Source organism: Lithobates pipiens, unplaced genomic scaffold (genome assembly GCF_037356315.1).
Source record: "Lithobates pipiens isolate NorthernLeopardFrog02 unplaced genomic scaffold, aLitPip1_a1.2 Scaffold_22, whole genome shotgun sequence".
NCBI lineage: Eukaryota > Metazoa > Chordata > Amphibia > Anura > Ranidae > Lithobates > Lithobates pipiens.
The window spans coordinates 156540444-156562062 of record NW_027507784.1 but is presented as its reverse complement, the minus strand read 5'-3'; the positions used below and the strand labels follow the sequence as shown (position 1 = coordinate 156562062).

Genomic DNA, 21619 nt, shown 5'->3' with positions numbered 1-21619 from the left:
TTTATTCAGTGTTGTCACATGAAAAGATATAATAAGATATTTTAAAAATATGAGGGGTACTCACTTTTGTGAGATACTGTATATATGTAAAGCGCTGCAAAAATTAACAGCTCTCAGTACCTGTAATAAATAATAATGTTATTGTGCCGTTCAAAAGTAAGTAATTGTTTTAAAATAGAAAATACAGCATGTAGCCACTAGATAGGTACTAATTATGGGAAATTCCTTTGATACGCTAGTGGCCAAATGCTTAATGTTTGCTGAGCCTTCAGTAAGTCTTTGCCTTTTCTTTTATGTATAGGCTTGTCTTTGCAATCATTAGATCTTTCTTTTTAACATATTACTAATTAAAAGTCAGTTTTTATTATACTTCTATACTGTGCTTCCAAATCTCCTTTTCTTTTTTTTTCTTTTCTCTGCCTCTGATGTTCTTCTGTTCTCCTAGGTTTTGTGGCTCCTAGGGTGCTTGTAAAGAAATCGGGTGTCATGCACAGGCCAGATATCAGTTTACAAATACCAAACCAGCCACAAATTCATTTTACCTCAGTTCACTACTATAGATTGCAGCAATAGTTTATTTTAAGTTATACAAGACTCTAGGGCAAGATCTGCTTCAAACAAAATGTGTCTTAGAGACATAGGACATATGAAAAATTGTCTGTCACGGTCTCCTTGAGCAGTGACATTCATGAGTGACTCACTGTTTGAAAATAACTGTAAAGATTCTGCTCTCCCATGTTTTTTTTTCCACTATTTTAAATAGCTCTGTAGTTATGTGTTTAAATTTTAGATTCTGTTTTCCTTTTTAATTCCTTACAAGTTTTAATTTCTATGATTTTCACTTTTTTTGTGGTTACAGATATGTGAGGTATGATAGGACGCTGGGTGGATTTTGGAGATTTAGTACTATGAATTCATAGTTGCCAACATTGTCAAAAAAAGTGTATAGGGACACTTTTTTGTCTGTAGGAGGAGTCGTATCCTTACATCAGGTGCCCCCAGTAGTCAGGCATTCCCAGCAGAGTCCCTCCTTACATAAGTTTCCCCCAGTAGAGTCCCTCCTTACATCAGGTGCCCCCAGTAGAGTCCCTCCTTACATCAGGCATTCCCAGCAGAGTCCCTCCTTACATCAGGTGCCCTCAGTAGAGTGCCTAATTAAATCCAAAGCCCCCAGTAGTGTCCCTCCTTACATCAGGTGCCCCCAGTGGAGTTCCACCTTACATAAGGTGTACCCAGTAGAGTCCCTCCTTACATCAGGTGCCCCCAGCGGAGTTCCTTGGCTCTGCCTTTCGTCAGATTATGCATGATTTGATCTCCACCGCCATTACAGAAGACCAGCTCTCGTGGAGGCCGAGCCCGACTTGCAGGTGAAAGAAACAAGAGGCGGAGCCCAGGTAGCTGCCAAAAAACAAGAAGCTGCTGACAAATCCCCACCCCGATAGCCTTTCCCACAACAGGTCATAGACCGACAGCAGGCCACAGGCCGGGGGTTGGCGGCAGCTCCATTTCTATTGGCAGCTACCTGGGCTCCATCTCTTGTTTCTTACCCTAGTAAAACGAAGGATTTGCCCCAGGACTTTAAATGAAGTGGGTACTGTTTCCACCAGAAAACATAACAGTAGTAAATACAGTATATGGTTTATTCAAGTAAAATTGTTTTCAAGCATAGCCTATCACCAACAGTTGCCAATTTAAAAAATATACATAAACCAGGAATATTGGTACATAAATATAACAGTAGTCATAGTACACAGACATCATACTACCTTGGGTAGTATGATGCCCTTGTACTATGACTATAGTGTACTATAGGGCAGGCGCTCTGTGCCAGATCACTTACCTGGTACGTGATCTGACACTTCTGGGGCGCTCTGTCCAATCACAGCAAGAGTCAATCACCGGGTCTGGCAGACGCAATGTCCACCAGGACCTGCCGATCATTTGGGAGACAGGCAGAATAGCGATCTGCCTATATAAACAAGGCAGACCACCATTCTGTGAGAGGGGGCATGTACTGTGTATTTTTTTTTAGCATTGATCACTGTATTAGTGTCACTGGTCCCCAAAAATTGTCAAAAGTGTCAGTTAAGTGTCTGATTTGTTCATCGCCATATCACAGTCCCACTATAAGTTACTGATCGCCAACATTACTAGTAAAAAGAAAAAAAATATAAATCCCATAGTTTATAGACGCTATAACTTTTGCAAAATGGTAATTAAAATAACAGCACTGTGGAAATATAAACAATTATGAAAAATTAGGAGATATATATCCCAGGGCTGCTGCTGAAGTGAAAGGTAAGTACCCCAAAATAGTGATGTAAAAAATTTAAATCAGCACTGCACCTACTATTAAGCAAATATGTGCCAACAATCCTCATATAGTAGTATACATGTAATCAATCGATTGATTACATGTATACTACTATATGAGGATTGTTGGCACATATTTGCATAATAGTAGGTGCAGCGCTGATTTAAATTTTTTACATAACTTTTGCACAAACCAATCAATATACGCCTATTTGGATTTCTTTTTAATCACAAATATGTAGCAGAATACATATTGGCCTAAATTGATAAAGACATTTTTTTTATTGGGTATGTTTTATAGCAGAGTGTTTTTTTATTTCAAAATTGTTTTTTTTTTCATGTTTATAACACAAAAAATAAAAACCACAGAGGTGATCAAATACCACCAAAAGAAAGCTCCATTTGTGGAAATAAAATGACAAGCATTTTATTTGGATAAAGCATCACATGACTGCTCAATTGTCAGGTAAAATAACGTAGTGCCGTATCACAAAAATGGTCTGGTCATGAAGGGACTAAACCTCCTGGAGCTAAAGTGGTTAAAGTCCCGTTTCTCCAAAAAATATTATAGGTTTGCACAAGAGTGCTACTGCTTCTTACACCTGAAGAATCTGCATCACTATTTTCCTTCAGCAATGCTGGAAAGTCTTATAAGACACCCCAGGGGATCTCACATGGAAAGACCTATCTCCAATGTACTTCTAATATAAAATACACAAATTAATGCAGCTTGTATTTAGTAAGAAAAAAATACGCCATTAAAGGGGCCATGAGAAACAAGCCCAAATTAATAATATTATATAATTATTATATAATTTTTAAACATATTTAATGAAGATCCTACTTTAAAGTCATGGGACCTGTGAAAATAATCTATTTTCCTATGTGATTGTGGCAGGTATGGTAATTTTAAAATATTGTTTACATTAGGTACCAATGAATATACAAGAGCAGGAAACCAGACAGACAGGCCCCATGGTGTGCCCCATGAGTTTATGGAGAGCTGGACCCAACTATGTAATGCCAAAACCACATAACCATATTGTTATAGGTTCATGTTAGATCAGAAGTTGTTTAATTTTCCAGCTAATTCATTAATGATTAAAAGGAACTATTAAGAATATTTAATACAAATCATTTATCTATGAAAAATCCTTGGGACTCGTCATGAAGGTTTGGCATCAAGACCATCTGTTATACTGTAGTTTTTGTCCTTCATAAAAGTATTGCTTAAATGATGCACAAGAGACATTTAATCATTCCAGGCCAAACACATTCTACTGTTTATTACACATATTACATTCTTAAATAAAAATGCGTCACATAACATTTTTGCATAGATATCTTACAATATACCAATTTAAAAAAGAATTATGAAACAGACCAGTAACAAAAATAAATTTTTTTCTTCATTAATAATTTTGTAACATTAACATACCACCATCATATAATACAAATAATATTTTATTTAAATCTTAAGACTTTTTGTACAGCAAAAAAAGACAACATAATATATTCATATATAAAAAAAGACTAAAAATAATAAGTAACAAAATAAAAAACACAAAAATAAAGGGAGAACGGAGAGCTATAAATGGGGTATTTCTGAGATATAGAAGAAATACCATAAAAGGCCTGAGAGAATATATTTGAGGGTCTCTCCATAAGCACTTGTTCGACACGCCTGGACAAAATAAGACAAAAAAAAAAAATCTAAAATCATAGTGCAAAATTAAATTCCTTCAAGCAATTTTTTCCAAGTTTGAAAAGCATTCAGAATTTTCTCATATTTGCAATTTTTATCTTTTAGCACAATGTGCTTAATAAATGTGCAATCCAAATTAGCAACACATCTTGGCAATGCAAAGGGACGTAAATTATCCAGGACCAGATTTCTAAAAATATGCTGAGCCTCAAAACTATTTAAGGTCTGTCTAACTGTATGGACAATCATTTGTCAAATGTAAAGATGATCTGGTATGTACCAATAGTTTTACAGGTCATTACATACATTTTTGTAGATACATATATTCTATAACAAGGCTTTTGCATACAAATACCTGCTAAATTAACAAAGCGCGATTTAAGCTAATATCACATAAAATAGCAGTGTTTCCTAATGAAACCACTGTGGTGACTTATTTTTACAAATCTATTGGTCCTGATTTTATTATAGCTAATTTTTAAGCCATTATATCTTTTAGTTAATATGAGTTGTTTATAGACCAAATTTGTGCACATATTTTCCATGTACATTTTTTTCAATGCCATGTGTTTCTATAATGTCTACAGAACCCATACAGTTTTAAGGGTTTGTAGTTTTTACATGAGTAAATTGTATTCAGTTAGTAATGTCTCATCAATTATATATTGTACCGAGTGTTGGTTTTTCACATATGAATATTTAATTGTAGCAATAGAATATACAGTGAATTCACTGCTTATAGCATGAGTTAAAGCTTATAGAAAACTATTCAGTTTGTTGTATGTTCTAATTTGTTTAATTTGGTCCATAAAGAACAGTTAATAAACTGTTAAGTGAATGCTATTTCCAAATCAATAGTTACGGGTTTTCATAATATTATGAGTATGTAAGATAATTTCTCAAACTAACATAAAATATGGAATTTGGTGGCTTGGTACTGCAGAATCAAATTTTAATGGAGCTTTGCCAACTTCAGAAAGGGAAAAGTGACCAATAAAATGAACGAATGTCAAAATTGACTTTACACAATTTTTATGTGTGATATAAAATTTAGGAAATTTTTAATCACTATAAGTTAAAAAAAATATAAAAAAAACTGAATGCACACAACATATAACAAATAAGAAACAAATATATGTGATTGATTCCACATTCTTCTCAGAAGAACCTTGACAAAATGCTATTGAATTTTTAAATGTATGGAACACAGGTTTGGTGCCACTGTATTAGAAGATAATATATAGTACCTAACCTACCCACAAAACATCTGGTGTTACAATTTTGTTGGCTCTAAGAAAATACAGTAGTTACAATATAACAGTATAGTCTTTTGTATGTCTAGTTAAAACAATTTTGTCAAAAATTCTGAATGGTCTCCAACTTTTTGCACACACAAAAATAGGCCTGAAAAGGAGTGTTGATAAGGAATTCTTTCCAGTGCTACAGAACCTAGCAATACATTGCATTGCCAGTCCTTTCTTTTTTTTTTAGGGGTCCATAAAAAAACGAAGCTGCTTCAGGATTCTAAATGTTCTATCTAACTAGACTCCACTCTTGGGATTCAAAATAAGGCAGCAGAGATATCCCCTATTTACTGAATATCTGCTAACCAAGAGTTACCAAAAAGTGAATTAATATTGAAAGCAGTCACTCTTCTCTTTCATTCAGCTGAGAATGAGAACTCACACTCTCAGCTTCTCAGTTCTCAATACAAGACTGAAAAAAGTGCAACAATTATGGAATACTACACTAGGCTTCATCTTAAAGTGATCTTTTCTAGGAAGGGAAGGGAAAGGAGCCAAAACCCAGCAAGCAAATGGGTGAAACCTTAATACACTGACAATCTTTCCCTTAACTGATAGGGAACGTGAAATAATTATTGTGACAATTCTTCTACTGATTAGTGAGTATAATTAGCTTCTCTAGATGAGACGAAAACAATGGACATCCTTGGGCTTTCTGAAGCTTCCTCTCTGTTCTCTGTGAAGTGCACATAGGGATAAAATATGCTATCAGTTCTTTAGAATGATAGGAAAATTGACAGTGAAACATGTTGGTCAGACAGAGAATGTACAAATCCACATTAATTAGTTGATATATGAAGTCAACAGCCAGATCTAATAGAAAAGGATCATTACCACTGTGTATATGTAATTTAAATAATGAGTTATTAGAAAAGGAATGCGCCTTTATAATGCATTCTTATCAGATCTATATTTGGAAGGTCACCCTCTAAAATTGACTTTATTCCTAACCACAGGCAAAAAACATAATTCTCTCCAGACTTGTGGCAGATTTTTCTGATAAAAGATATCTTGTACATAAGATTGTTAAACATAATAGACAGTAATAATTTTCAGTTGATTTCAATAAATACACATGGTGGCAGGTCAATCTGAAGCAGTGCACACCAGCTGTGCCAGAATGACTGACTGACTGCATATGTGCAGGATGATATTAACCCCTCACCGGCTAATCAAGGGGCCAAAAACCCGGCACCTGGACGTATTCTGGGGAGGATGACAATGGCCAGATAGGTATGTAACCGCTGCGTCGCTGGAAGGTGGAGGTGGTTCTGTGAATTTACTTCCACTTTAGGTTAGTTAATATAGGTTATCTATTAATCTCCAAGCTTTGCATTATTTGATGGCTAAAATGGGACAGCCCCCTATTACTGCTATAATTTCAGCATGGGTGATGGCATCTCTTACCAAATGTATGCCACCACACCATTGAGGCCCTTTTACATTAGAAAGCATATTTATAAACTTCAGGGGCATCCTTTTTACAGTCCCTGAATTGTAAATATGTTGAACACTACTGAGACCTGAAGAAGAAATCCATAACAGTGGCGGATGATGTTTTATGATTCCTGGTTGGCCGGGAGGAGGAATATTAATTTGCTATTCTCACACTCCGAACCCACCTTTTTTGAAGCCTATTAAAGCCTCTGGCTCTAATCACGTGCTTTAAACTCCCCCCCGTATGTAAAACAGGGGGCCGGACGCATGGATGGGGGGTTGGCGCCCATGTGCCCCTAATGGACGGGCCCGCCACTGGTTGAGAATAGTAATTGTGACCCAATCCCCCACAGATGAGGATTGTGAGTATGGTTTATAACTACCTGTTTGGCTATTGTGCAGTAAATGCTGCTTGAATTAACTACTGGATAAAAATACAAAGTTGTACTATTGCACAACCCCCTTGTTAATAAAGGTTGCTAGTAAAGAGGAAAATGTGTGTTTTGCCATAAAAGTTTTCAGAATCTTGCTGTACAGTATATTATAACTGAAAAATATCAACCACCATTGTAAATAGTTGTGTTGGTCATCTACAAATTGAATTTGTTTTAAAGTAAAGTAATCTGATTAGGATGCAGTTACTGTTCTGCCAATAAATCCCCCCCAGCTCAGTGGATTTAATTTTACAACATAATTGAAAAAATATCATCCACCCATGTACAATAGCTTTGTTGGTCATATATGGACTGGATTCATTTTAAAAACTGACTTAAATCCCACAAGTAGCAATGTAGCTAAATTTCTAAAAAAGTCAACTTTCTAGGTCAACCACACATTGTGTAACTGAAATCTCTCTGAAATATTTTTCGGGAAGTTTCAGTTTCGTATTCACAGACTAGTGTACTACACAATCAACGTAGTGCCAAGAATATCTACATCAATTTGGGAGGGGGCTTTAAAAGCACTGAATGCTGTTCATAAAAGTATTCTACTTCACTAAAACCTAGACTTCATATGCTCACGCTGGTTCTGGCACAGAAAACCCAAAGGTAATCTGTTTTGCTGTGGAGAATGCCAGCAGCCCAAGAAATGCCTGTGTTTCGCCGAAAATAGCATTTTTCATACAATTTGCAGCGTTTTCCACCCATTTCACTCAATGCAATAAACAGACATTTTTTTTAAAGCACAACTTTCCTGTTTAAATTATATATGTAACTTTGAGCGAAAAGAATGCTAACTTTCAGCTGCAAAGACAGGTGTGTTATTTAATTACAGTAATACTGAAAGTCACCCCCACATCTAGTGTGCCATGTATTAATGCTGATGATCTTTACACAGAACATCTCTGTAATGGTAGATCTAAGCACTGCGCACAGATAAGAGGAGAATCAACCATCCCACGCTTCATGAAACATTTCCCTTGGAAACTATTTCACATTAAAGGGAGGAAGCTTTCTGCAATTTGCTCCACAAATGCACGATGGAGCCAAGAAAACACATAATATTAAATTTGAGATTGAGGAGTTTGAACTGTGCAATAATGAACCAATCTCTCTGTTCAGATCCATTTCACTATGGCTATAAAGTAATTCAGGATGCCAAATACAGTACAGAATAGGCATACTCAAAAATGCCTGGATGCCCGAGACAGTCATTTTGGGTGTAGATCACAGATGGTATATCATCATGATGTATTGTAATGCTCGGTAAAATTGAAGTAAATCAGTGGCTGAATTGTTTGAGCTTTGTGTGGCTACAGTATAGTTATTTAAGAGGATACTTTACTGTGGTTTTTCAGGTAAATCAGCTCATGCTTTTATTTTTCCTTAGCCAATATGTTAAAAGTCTGAGTGGTTCTTATTCTGAGTGGTTCTTATAACCATTATTGCATTAGTAAAGAAGAATGACACAGCACAGTGTTTATGGGAAAAATTGCAAAACTACTTTGATATCGGCATTTTTAAAGTTTTGAATCTGATTTTGGGTGAAATAGAAAGTATCACATTTTTTTAGGACAATCCTCTAATTAAGCAGATCTTTAAATGTAGACAAAATCCTATGCTAGTCAGAGTCGTAAAATGTACCTCTGTGTGTATATGGTTCTGTTTTGACACTGGCTAAAATTCTGACAGATTGATCTTAGGCCTATTTTGGGTAAGTCCTCTTTTACATGGGGTGTTTTAATCCGTGCCCCATGCAAGGCCGTGTTTGCCGACAAGGGAATGCACAGTTGTTGCATGCAACCCTGTGCAGGTAGTCCCACAGCTGTCAATTGGAATGCAGCAACTGCACGGACACAGCTGGGTGTGGTGGGTGGAGGTCCTTGGATGCATTCGGGGCCTTGCACCCACATGGATGTCATATTGAGAGTGTTCATGCAGCCATGAGGCAACACCTATGCATCTCTGTGATGCTAAACACAACCTTGCACGGGGCATGGATTTAACTGTCTCACATGGACGAGACCTGAGAGTGTATTTCCACTTTTGCACTTATGTTCTAATTCAGACAGCATAATTAAAAAAAAATTTTTTTTATGTTTACTTCCTAAAAATCCTACTAAGCTTTCCCCTTCTATACAATGTCAAGGAGAGGGCTGGGAAGTTATGTTTATCATAACTGACCTTGTTCATACTGTGCTGGCAGACCTTCATTATCAGTTGTAAACTAGATGTGCACACTATCTGACCTAAAAAAAGGTTACAGGTCTCAAGGCTTTGGTAGCACAATGCATGTTAATGCACTTAAAAAAATGCATTTACATCTGTCCCCTAATTGCACACTGCAAGCTATTCTAAACAACCACCATTAGAAAGGCTGACATATAAACATTCATGCTCATATCCTGAGTATGTATATCTATATGACATACAGAGAAATTATATGCTGCTTTTATTTTGGGGGGCTCAGTCCATTTCCATAATGCATACGAATGATAAGCAAGTTTTTTAATGTCTAGATTTGGTAATACCTTCAAGTTGACCATAAACAGCTTGATCCTCTCTAATTTAGAGCTGAACAGGAAAAAATCAATCGATTCCCCCATTCACACAAACAGCATGAATGGCACAATCTTCACTTCTGGCTATTGTTTGAAGGGGCTTACGGCTTACGTTGCTATCCGGAGACCAGAGAGAGGGGGTTCTTTCCTTTTTTACTTGTGGTCCTTTACCCCCTTGTCCGTGTTGTTAAGCATACACAACCTGGATACAGTACTGGTTAGTGGTGTTTTTTGTTTGTTTTGTTTTTTGTTTTGTTTTTTCCCTTTCCTTATCTATGGATAATAGTCTTTACTGATTGTTATATGACTGAGATGTTGATATATTAATTTCAATTTGATTTTTGTTTCAATCTCAGATTTCCAATTTCTGATTACTGTTTTATGTGAATTATACACATCCCTGATGAAGAGAATTTATCTATTAAAGATCTCGAAACGCGTTGGGATTTTTTCCTTCGTCCACTGTAATGTAGTGTAAAGCAGTTGGATTGTAGGAGAACTACAGTAAGACAGGAATGAGCTATGTCTAATTTAATAAAGTTTTTGTGTGATCTTTTTTATCTTATGTAAATATATGAAATCTGTATCGTAATATTTATGTCAACACTGTATGTGCTGTTATCATCTTATTATTATGATTAAAATTATATGTTTTATTATACTCTGTATATTTTTTTGGCCCCCTGCCCACTTTAAAGTCCTTTTTCTAGAGGAGACAACCTGGTTTTCAAATTATATTGTTTGAAGGGGGTGTAGCACCTGAATAGAGTGATACTGCAGAACAATGACTGCATCTGATAGGATGCAGTCACTGTTCAGTCAATAGTTGAGCTGCGTGATACTTGCAGGGCTACCCACAGCTCTAATTTCACCTAACTCAGCAGGAATTGGTGAAAATTCAAGCTGTCTATAGCAATCAAAAACTGAACTCGTACATTTTTGTGGAGTAGAATACTAAGGTTTATCTAAGAAAGTGAACACTTATATGGCAAAACTGTATTTCTAAACTGCACAAGTGTTGCAGGAGTACAATTCATATATAAAGTCTTATGATGTAGAAAAACATAAACTCAAGCCAACATATTATTCCATCATGCTGCACGACTGCAGACACCTGCACAATACCATGTGTGTTTATTCAATTCAAAGGAAGTTTTGTTGTTAAAGAAGAAAGAAAGTGGAAAGCAACATTCTAAAGAAGTGCATTTGCATCTTGTAATCGTTTCAAGGGCTTTAAAAGAGAAGTATGGGTTCATAAAAAAGAAACATACTGTACATACTCACCTAGATTACTTCAGCATCGAACCAATGTTGCAGCTGTCCTCTGCCAGTTCTGCACCGGGAAATGAGTGATTAAAGACTGCGGATCACTCAGTTCTAGGTCTTCAGTGAACAGAGAGATGGTGACTGTCAGTCAATGGCTCTCTGCTCTGCCCCTCTAGCACTCATTGGAGCGCCAGGCTGTGCAGGGGATGAGAGCAGCTGGCTCAAGCTCTCAGCAGCCTGCTGAGAGGCTGAGACAGATGCCAGTCAGGCATCTGGGTAGATTCCTACAAAACTGTCAGGATTCCCGCACAGCCTGGACCGGCTTTGTGCCTTTAGCCGATAGCAGACTTTAGCCCGCTGTTGACTGAATCTGGGACACAGGAATGCAGAACAAAGTGCACTCCTGTGATCCCCAGAAGAAGTATGGCTAAAAAAGTGTTGGCCATACTTCTCCTTTAAGCTAAAAACTTCAGTAGAGGAGTAGAGGGGGACATTTTTTTCCAGAAAAGTATTATGGGTCACTTACGATTCATAAAAATGAAAGATGATGAACATTTATTTAAAAAAGGCCTGCTTGAACTTGTAATTAATGTTAGGTTAAAGTCTGTTTAATTTTCTACAATTGTACCTTGAAAGCAGGATGTTCTAAAAAGATGGTAATACTACAGTTACTGATCTGTGTCTGGAGGTCCATGATCCATGCTGTCATCTTAATCCTTCCTTTAACACTTGGAGAGGAACTGACCCTAAACAAACACGTGCTTATGTATCTGACTGCGCATGTTTGCTCTATGTCTGTAATTCACTAGGTAGTTCCGGAGGGATAAGGATAGCAGACATGGACCATTATCAATCATAAACATGTCCGCAATGGTGCCTGCCATATGTCTGTCCTGCTGGTCCTTCAGGACTGCTCCAATTGCTACTTTTCATGACTTTCTCTTAACAAAGCTCAGCTTAACATCACTTATTGTGTTACTCATAATAGACAAAGGACACTATCTCAGATGCATAGCTGCCAACATTTCTGGAAAAAACAGAAAGACGCTTTCTGCAACAGGAAAAAATTACGGAGTACTTTGTTTGCTACCTGCTGTGACAACTTGTGCGCTGCCCCCTGCCTGGCAGGACATTCCATGGTAAATGGGGGCAAGGACAAAATGTGAGGACTGTCCAGCAGAAACAGGGACCCTTGGCAACTATGCAAATGTATGTGTCACCATAATGTATTTGAATGCATTAATTTCACTGAAGAAAGTGCATCTAGTGACGTTTTCTACTCAGTCTAAAAAACATGACCTTATTTACAACTCTGGGAATTCAGAGAAATCAGTTGACCTAGCATAGAGAAAAAAATCCTTGCCCATTGCTTACAAACAAGAAAGAGATGTCAAAGTGCTCCCTCCTCACAAAGATACACCTATGATGTAATGTAAACATAGACAGTCATAGACAGTTTAACTTGCCCCTTACAAATATTTTTTAGAATTTTTTTTTTGTTCAGCAGACTGCTGAAATTCTGTGGTTATTGACTCAATGTAAAGTGTAAAAACAGGTGGACATTCAGAAATTACCCTTTTTCTGTGCATACACAGAAACAGGGGGAAAACAGTTTTCTGCATAATAATAACATATTAAAGAGTTTGCAAAAACACATTGAATTGTTGATGGTATTTATGGGCGAACAAGACCTTAATTAGTTTAAGTAGGCCCCATTGTCCTAAAATTTGCATCTCAAAAGACACACTTGGGCCAGTGGGAAGAAAATGGATAGGAACATTTTCAACTAAATTTCCCCTAATGTACATGCTTCTCTATCAACCACATGTGTATAAAATATCTACAAAGAAGGTGCCTTTTGAAATGCAGGTAAACTAGCATTTACATTTCCTATTATGTTTAGCATTTGCTTTCTATGAATTCATGTTCCTTATTTTTATAACAATATTGAAAATCCATTAGAATGGCCATAACATTAAAATATGTAAAACTAGTATGCAGAAGCAGAGGACTACAAGGATTGTCGACAAGCAGTGCTTCAGGTACAGTAAGTACATTTCGATTTTAAAATCTTTGGAATCAAACTTTTTTCATTCACCCTTTATCAGATTCTTCGGAACACCTCAAATGTTCATAGGTTTTGGTTTCAGGTCATGTTAACATCCCACCCCATAAAAAGTAATAATGATAATAAACAAGGACATAATGAGCATGACAATTTAAAGTTATTAGAGGATGAAATGGTGCTTTTGTCAGGTTCCATATGATGTTAGTAAAGAGAAGCTTAAAAACCCTTTAGAAACCAGAGAGATCAGTCAACGGAAATGTTTTACCCACTGGCAGTTCAGAATTAAACCTCAAGTGCCATGGCTGCTCTTTTATTTATTAATCTATTCTTCTGTTCAAAGTCTCAAATGTTTAATGTTATTTTGTTTTATAATTTTTTTGATTTTGACGTTTTTTCCTTTTTTTCCTTTTTTCTTTCTTTTTTATTTTTTATTTCTTTTTTTTTTACTTTCTTTTTTTCCTTTTTTTTACTTAACAGTCAAGGAGTCAAAACAAGTTAAAAAGAGGCCAGCCGGCTGGGTAGAGTTGCGTTCATCTGGACACAGTGGGACCAAATGTGCAATTTTACTAGCTGCTTAGGGGTGGTCCCAGAATATACAAAATATACAACCTGTTCCCCACCACATCTACTTGAATTGACCACTTGATATGGTCTGATGGTCAGTCTTTGGAGCAAAGACTAATTACTACTGTTTGAGTTGTATGTACATGGATACTCATTAGCTAAGCATTCATGGGTTAAATTTATTTTTATGAGTCTAGATTTTATCAGTATAGGGTCAAGTTAGACCTGCAATTCATAATGATATCCCAAGTGGAAAAAAACACCAATAACCTGGATAAATGCCAACAATGTCTATCCATTGGGACCTCTTAATTATAGCTAAGAGTGTCCAATGAAAGGCCTTGATAAACAAGGAATTGTCTGCCTTTGACCAATAAAGGGTCAATATGGCAATATCATTTGCTGTAAGTGTCCTCCATTATCCAATGTCAACATATTTGGCTTTTTGTAGTTGATGTCTTCATATACTCAAAAGAAAATATTTAGTACAAAATGCAGCTGCTCTGGAAATAACATCAAGTTTCTAACTAGTTATATCAATAGGAGTAGAAGTCAGTGATCAAGCACAAGATTTGGAAAGTTCAATGGGAGTAAGCTTGCCGCCCATTCAATGTTTGAAGTCAAGTCTAAATTGCTGGTCCAATTCAAGCTAAAAGTGTCCAGATGGAGATTGAAAAGTTCAGTTATATACTTATCCATGAAAAGAATGTGACAAAAAAAAAGCTTTTGAAAAAAAAAGCCTTTTAAATGAAGCAAACACTAAAATAACATGTCACTGAAAAAATGAAAGGTTATTTAACCTTTGGAAGTGCGCACACTGGTGGTGAAGGGCGCCCATATTTAACAGGCTCCCTCCTCAGTCAGTGTCAGTGGCTTTTACAAGTCCATAGTGCATAAGGTGTGCTACAGCCAACAGAAGTCAAAATAAATAAGGTTGGGGATTTAATGAGTGCTTCTCCATCCACATGATCTTCTGAAGCAGACCTAACAGTAGCCATAATGGTTTCATTTTTCTGACCCCACCAGTCAAGTGGCAGTAAGGCCTAGGGCACCAAGTTAAAAATGATCTTAAGAGCTTTGTAATGAGGCCAAACCAGAAGAACACCACATACTTGACAGAACAGAGCTTGGTTGATCTAGAATTCCTTATAAATTGGAGCCCAAATATAAACCTGCACCAAGGGGCTGAGATTTGGTTTTCTAGTTTGGAACCAGTCTTTTTTCTCTTAAATTACCTTTTAAAACAAAATATTAGTGCTACAACAATGCAACTCGAAGGTGACTTTATAGCAGCTTCTGAGTTTCAAAAAAGGTGGTTCGTTCTTCAGATACCTTTATATTACTGTCCACTTGCAGGAATTTTCCATATCCTGGGTTCCAGAGTAATAGAAAAACTATCAGTATGGAGCAGTTCCTTAATCAATCAGCTCTCCAAAACTCTGTGCCTCTTAATTAGGCTGGGGGGTAAGGCATAACAAACATTATCTTGTATACTTGAGTGTTTGACGGTGCATGGACTTTGATATGGATTTTTGTGTACAAAGTTTTACATGAAGAAATGTTCTGTAACTCCTGCTATAACATGAGCATAACCACTGGTATCCACTGCAATCCTTGGTCCTTTTAGGCTTTAGCGCCATAACTGCTTTGAAATGTCCTTAAATATGTCTCTTCATATGCAGAGCAAGGTGGTCAGACCTGGAAAAGCACCTGCAAAAAAAAAAAAAAAAAACACATGGATGACATATTGTTAGGCTATTCTTTTACAAAATGTAATTCATATTTAAAAATAATATTGCAAACTTTAGCATTACTCACAGCACTTTTGGATAATAAATGTATTGACTTAAGTCATTTTGAGAGGCCAAAAACAACAGATTTTGATAAACATTTTGGCAGTCAGCTAGATATGCCAGGGGCAGGTTATATACAACAAAATTAAATTTTTTTCAAGGTGCAGTAAAAGTTTTAACAGACATGAATCAAACATCAAAGTCCTCAATGTAGAATCTATACAATATCTGGACAAGGTCTCCTATGGCCATGTTCATCTCATAAAAATGAATCCATACCTTTTCAAAATTGCTGTGTATACTAATCTTACCTACAGGTATATGTATTAAATATTTTGTTTCCATGTATATTAAGTGATCAAATACAATACAGTATAGTATAAAAATCTGGGCATACCCAGTCAAGTTTTTCTCAGGTAAGAAAAATTAAGACAACCTCTGCAAATGTAATTTTGTGTCCAAAGACCCCACATTGATGAGGATAGTCATATGTACCTATTTCAGCCGTAAAAAAATTTTGTGTTAGCTCTAGCTCTGATTCACAAAGTGCATGCGAGACCACCGCAGAGAGTCCACTACCTACACCCAAAGAGCAGCGGTCCTTTTCAGCAGCATGACTGTTTTACTGTGACTATTTAGCTATGACTGTGGTTGCTTTACCACCTAAATGAATGGTAAGACTATAGTCACTTACCATTTCACTTCACCTGGAAACTATTTACAGTGTTTTATTTGAGAGTTCAATTGGGCTTGAAGTCTGAACTCCCATCTTGCATACTTATTCCAGTTCATTGACTCACTGGGTAATGAATTCAGGATGAAGAAGGTACTCTTAAAACAAATTAGTGATAAAATGTCCATGTTTCTATCTTCATGCATTTCTATTAATGTTGTTTGCTGCTTATCACTGGTTGAAAGGTCTGCCTTGCCATTGCACTTGTAAACATTGCTTTGTTTATGGAGTCATTTGTTTAAATCCATAACCCTGTGTAAGTGATTGGGAAGTCACATCTTATTCCATTGGTAAGTAGCAATATTCAGATAATGTACAATATTGAGTAAAAACTGTTCATTTCCTTGCTTAAAATATTGAAAAAAGTATACGGTAATAACTAAAGTTTATACTATTAAACAAATATCCTCTTTGTAAATGTACTAATCTATTTGTATGCTGTTATGATGCTGGCAAACTAATATTAAAGCACCTTTAGAACCATCTGTTGAGGATCCATTAGCCTGAGACTGAAAGCTTCCATTTCCTAATGTCCTCTCTGAAAGGCTGAGTTCCTCGGGCATTACTTTAAGAAGCTGGATTTTCCCTTTCCTCTCCTAACTAATGCAATTTATTTCATTAGGAAAACAATTAACAGGGTGCTGACTTTACCGTCAATTAGAAACTATGCAGGATGTGCTTTGAATATCAACACAACCCTTCTGACAGCTAGCTCTGCATCTATCCATTTTTGTTGAATAAAAAAAATTAACAACCACAATTTAATTTAAAACACTAAGTTAATAGACAAAGTTAAAATCAAATGATTTTATTTTATATATTTAAATATATTTAGGTCAATAAAGTAAAAGCTATTAAAAAAACATTCCAGTGCTCACTGGCGTCGGTGCAAGCATTCATTGTGAAGTTGTTAGGGTGTTATAGTTTTAATTTTTTTCCTTCTGATTTTCCCTTCCAAAAAAAAAGCAACAACATCCAGCCCAATGCTACTAGTATGCCAGCTGGTATCACTGTAGCATTTTGTGACACCAAAGCATTTTTTAGTTGTATATAAGAAAGTTACCATAATTTGCAGGCTACTATGCACAAATCTTTGTGAACTAGTAACTTTTTAGCATATTAGGCTTATGGTTAACAAAAAATAAATAAATGTGACACACCATTCTAATCAATCTATTACACAGTTATAAAACATCCACAATGCCCTTCTGGTGTGTCATCTTTATACAATCCAATCACCTTCAGGTTTAGGGTCTACCTAAACTATCTGATTAATTTGTATTTAATCAGGCACATCCTTAAGGGCTGTACGCACTGTCCAAATATCATGTGGTATTCCATAGAAACCGGGCGATATCAGGCCTGTGTGTATGGTAACCGGTCGGACAGAAGCCTGTCTATGGAAGGGGCATGATTGAAAAAAGCTCTGGAAATTGGAACCCGATCAGCGCTCTCAGGCAGTGTGTTCTAGCACGGTAGGGGAGATCGATGTACAAACATTGGCTTGGCAGTATAGCGGCTCCTCCTATACTCTTCAGTTTTGTTTTTTTCATTCAGCTGGTTGAGTTGAATGAAAAAAAAAAAACGATTATAATTTGCTAAGCCTTAGACTACATGGTTGTTCGAAGATCTAAAGGAGACTGAAACATGAGTGGTGAGATTTAGATTTATTAAAACTATGTGACGCGAGCACATAACTGAACTATCCAATCAATTTGTGTCTAGTCAGGCAAGCCCTTGCACTCCATAGTTGTTCATAGAGCATAGAGATTGTGCAGTCAAACTGAATTATGTGAGTGATAATGAACTTTAGTATGACTCCTAGTGTGATCATTAAAAATGTCAGATTTTCTATACAATTTTAAATATATACTTTGGGCCCTCATCTTCTTTTTTGATCTGCCTCCAGATGACAACAGCTAAAAGTGACATTGGGTGGTCATTTCATTTTATACATAATGCAATTCTCTAGTTCATGTTTAACCCACTCTTGAAACATTGGCTTCTGTAAGTGCAAACTACTTTGGATAAACATTTGTGATAACAGCAAAGCATTAAACGGCTGTATAGTTTCCTCCCTATATAAATGGAAAAATAAATGTTTTATGCATTAGTGGAGTGATGTTAAAATATATATTATACTTTGTACATTAGTATTAAATCTCTTTACAGAAACCCAGAGGTCATAAAATAGAAATGTCTGTTCACTACCACAATTTGTGAATACCCTCACCCTTAAAAACTGTTGCCACCTGTAGTGACAGGTGAACTCCAGGCACAAAAATCTTCTTACATTTTATATATATATATATATATATATATATATATATATATATATATATATATATATATATATATACATATATATATATATATATATATATATATATATATATTCCACAATATCAGTTTTGTGTGCACCAAATGTCTACACAAACCCTGATATAACGCTGATAAACTACAGGACAGGTGGACACACGACACAAGACTCGTCACCCTGCACAAAGAGAAAGGGCACCAATAACCGGTCTTAATTAGAGAAAGCTCCTGCACAGAAGCAAAGTTTCATAACGCAATACTATGCAATTTTCCTGTCAGGCATACACAACACACAGAGATTCAAGTGAGAAAACATAGGCCTCCTGTATTTAGACATTATTTCCTTATCCCAGAGTTCAGCTTTCAGTATAAGCAAAATTGCCTTAGTTCATCACCATCTGCCCAAGGTCAAAAGGTGGATGCCTCCTTCTGCACATGCTGCTTTCAAGTTTTCCCAAAAGTACAAATGCAACCTAGGACATGTGTATCATGCATCGTGACACCTAATATGTCCATGCTTGTAACAAATTTTAGGTTAACAATCTGGAAACCTGCATAGTTTCATAGTTTCATAGTTAGTAAGGTTGAATAAAGACACCAGTCCATCCAGTTCAACCCGAGTGTCTACAATTGTCCCCATCCCTGTACTTTACACACTCACATTGGTCCCTACCCTCAATGAGCCCACAATCCAAGGTCCCCATTCATATACTAGGGCCAATTTTTTGGACAGAAACCAATTAACCTACCTGCATGTCTTTGGTTTGTGGGAGGAAACCGGAGTACCCGGAGGAAACCCACGCAGGCACAGGGAGAACATGCAAACTCCAGGCAGGGAGTGTCATGGTTGGGATTCGAACCAGCGACCCTTCTTACTGCTAGGTGAGAGTGCTAGCCACTACACCACTGTGCCGCCCGCTTTAAAAACAACTCAACATGGACAGCTCCCATGCTTCTTTTTTTTACAGGTTAACAGTAAAGAGATCATGTTGCCAGAACATTCATTTCTACAATTAGAACATGTGTTCATTCAAAATATTTAAGGCATGTTATTTACCTGTATAAACCTCCTTTGTGCAGACATCTAAAAGGTCTGAGACTGCTGCCAGGTGCAGCCATCTTGGATATGATGCCCCAGCAGATGCAGTGCTGTCAATCAAGTGATACTCTATAGTATTTCCTTTTGCTCCTTACTTGGAAGCTACATAGAAAGCTTTGTAGGGAGGGGCAGTAGAGCTGGACTAGCACAGAGGGTAATGAACTTAAGAGGCTTTATTTGTCAAAAGCTATGATTAGGCACTGTTTGATAGTGTGAAACGCGTCAACTCTTCTGTCCATTCTGCTGTGGCATGTATTTTTGATTCCCTTTGACAAATAAAGGCTATTGTTTGGAGTGAGGCTGTCCAGGATTTTTCTTAAGTTCATAGCTACATGCATTGTCAGCACCTGTGGCTTCCAAACTAGAGAAGAGGATTATTCCAAATTGACCTGCCTGGAGCGGTGATATCTCTTTCCTAGCACATAGAGTAATTAGACACTCTCAGATGGTAAATGGTTATAAAGTGCGAAGAGGATGTGGACTGTACTAAATACATTGACTCTTCCTGAAGTAGTCAAACTTTCCAACAAGTTCAAAGGCAAAACTGCAAATGAATAAAATAATTTATGGAAAGGAAAAAAAAACACTGCAAGTAAACATTCAAAATATTTGGTTTTGCTGTGATTTTACCTTTTTTTTAATTATCTCTATTAATCTTATCAAGATATTAAAGCATTAGTGCTACAGGGTCAATGTAATTTATTACTAAAGTAAAATAGACAATGAAGACCATTAACCCTTTTACTGGCACTGATGTATGTTGTATGTCGTTGGTAACTGGGGGACATCACTGAAAGTGCATGTATATCTGACAAGCCAACGCACAAAAACGTTGATTGCGCTACACATGTTATACATCATCACGCACACCCGAATGAGACCAATAATTCTAGAACCATTATTCACAGTTAACTCTAAACTGATTACCTATAAGGGCTTGTAAAGCAAATAATTTAAGGCTTGACATGTTGAGTATCTATTTACTTGGTGTAACCTCAACTTCCGCAATTTTATTCTCTGGGTTATCTGCTTTCAGAAAATATATAATGTTTGGAGGGTCTGCCAAATCTTTAGGCATAAAATTATTTTTTTAAACGGGTTTGCAAAAAAAATAAAAATAATGCAAAAACGGTTCTGGCAGTGAAAGGGTTCAAAGCAAAATTGTTTACTGTAATTCACAGGCCATTTTTTCTGTGTTTACCAGTGAAAAACAAGGGGCCACAGACACCTATGGAGTCCTTTAGGCACCTGTGTCAAGATGCACTGGGTTATGCCGCTCAAAACCCTAATTTATATAAGAACTATTCCCTTGTGACACCACCTAACCAACAAGTGAATATTTTAAGAATATTTTTACAAATTTTATAATTTTGTAAAATCATTTCTTACCCACCCTGATTTTTTGTACAGACCTTAGGAACAGTCACGATATGTTGTTACCATGGGGAAGCAGTAGATAGAGCTGTATACGGCTAGTTGCACTTGTTTACTGAATGCATTTATTCACATAGCATTACATTATCTGCAAGTCATCCTTGACAACATAGAATATATAGATACATAGAATTTCCTAATGAATACAATGGACACGTCAAGAAATTATACAAGCACGATGGGACAAGATACGTTATAGCTAAAAAGTTGATAGAATATTCCTATTCACAGCAGAATGCTTTCCAGAATTACTAGTAATCCTTAAGCCCCCTTGAATAATACACTGAAAAATATGTTTGTTAACAGATAACATTAGACTTTACAGCTATTGCATATAAAATGACAAGATTCTTTCAAGGATGTTGAACATATAAATATACACAGTGAAAATGAGAAAAATCTACATGATAAAGTAGTTTGGGGCATCCATATTAGCTATAGTTATGTAGAACGGTATGACTACTGCATAGTGTGACCAGCACAAAAACAGGGCTATCCTTGTAACAATTTGTTTTGTTTTTAATCTATTTGCATAGTTCATTTTTGTACAAATAATTACATCGGCCATTGATTTTATTTTAGC

At 36.4% G+C, this 21619-nt stretch overlaps 1 protein-coding gene across 1 annotated transcript in view; it reads right to left on the bottom strand.

The window, feature by feature from the left end:
• Nucleotides 1–3572: 3572 nt before the first annotated feature.
• Nucleotides 3573–21619, bottom strand: part of KLF7 (KLF transcription factor 7) — a 229677-nt gene continuing 211630 nt past the window's right edge. Inside the window, exon 4 of the mRNA XM_077448497.1 lies at nt 3573–15368. Within this exon, the coding sequence (XP_077304623.1) occupies nt 15317–15368 (52 nt within the window). The 3' untranslated portion in view covers nt 3573–15316. The remainder of the gene's footprint in view (nt 15369–21619) is intronic.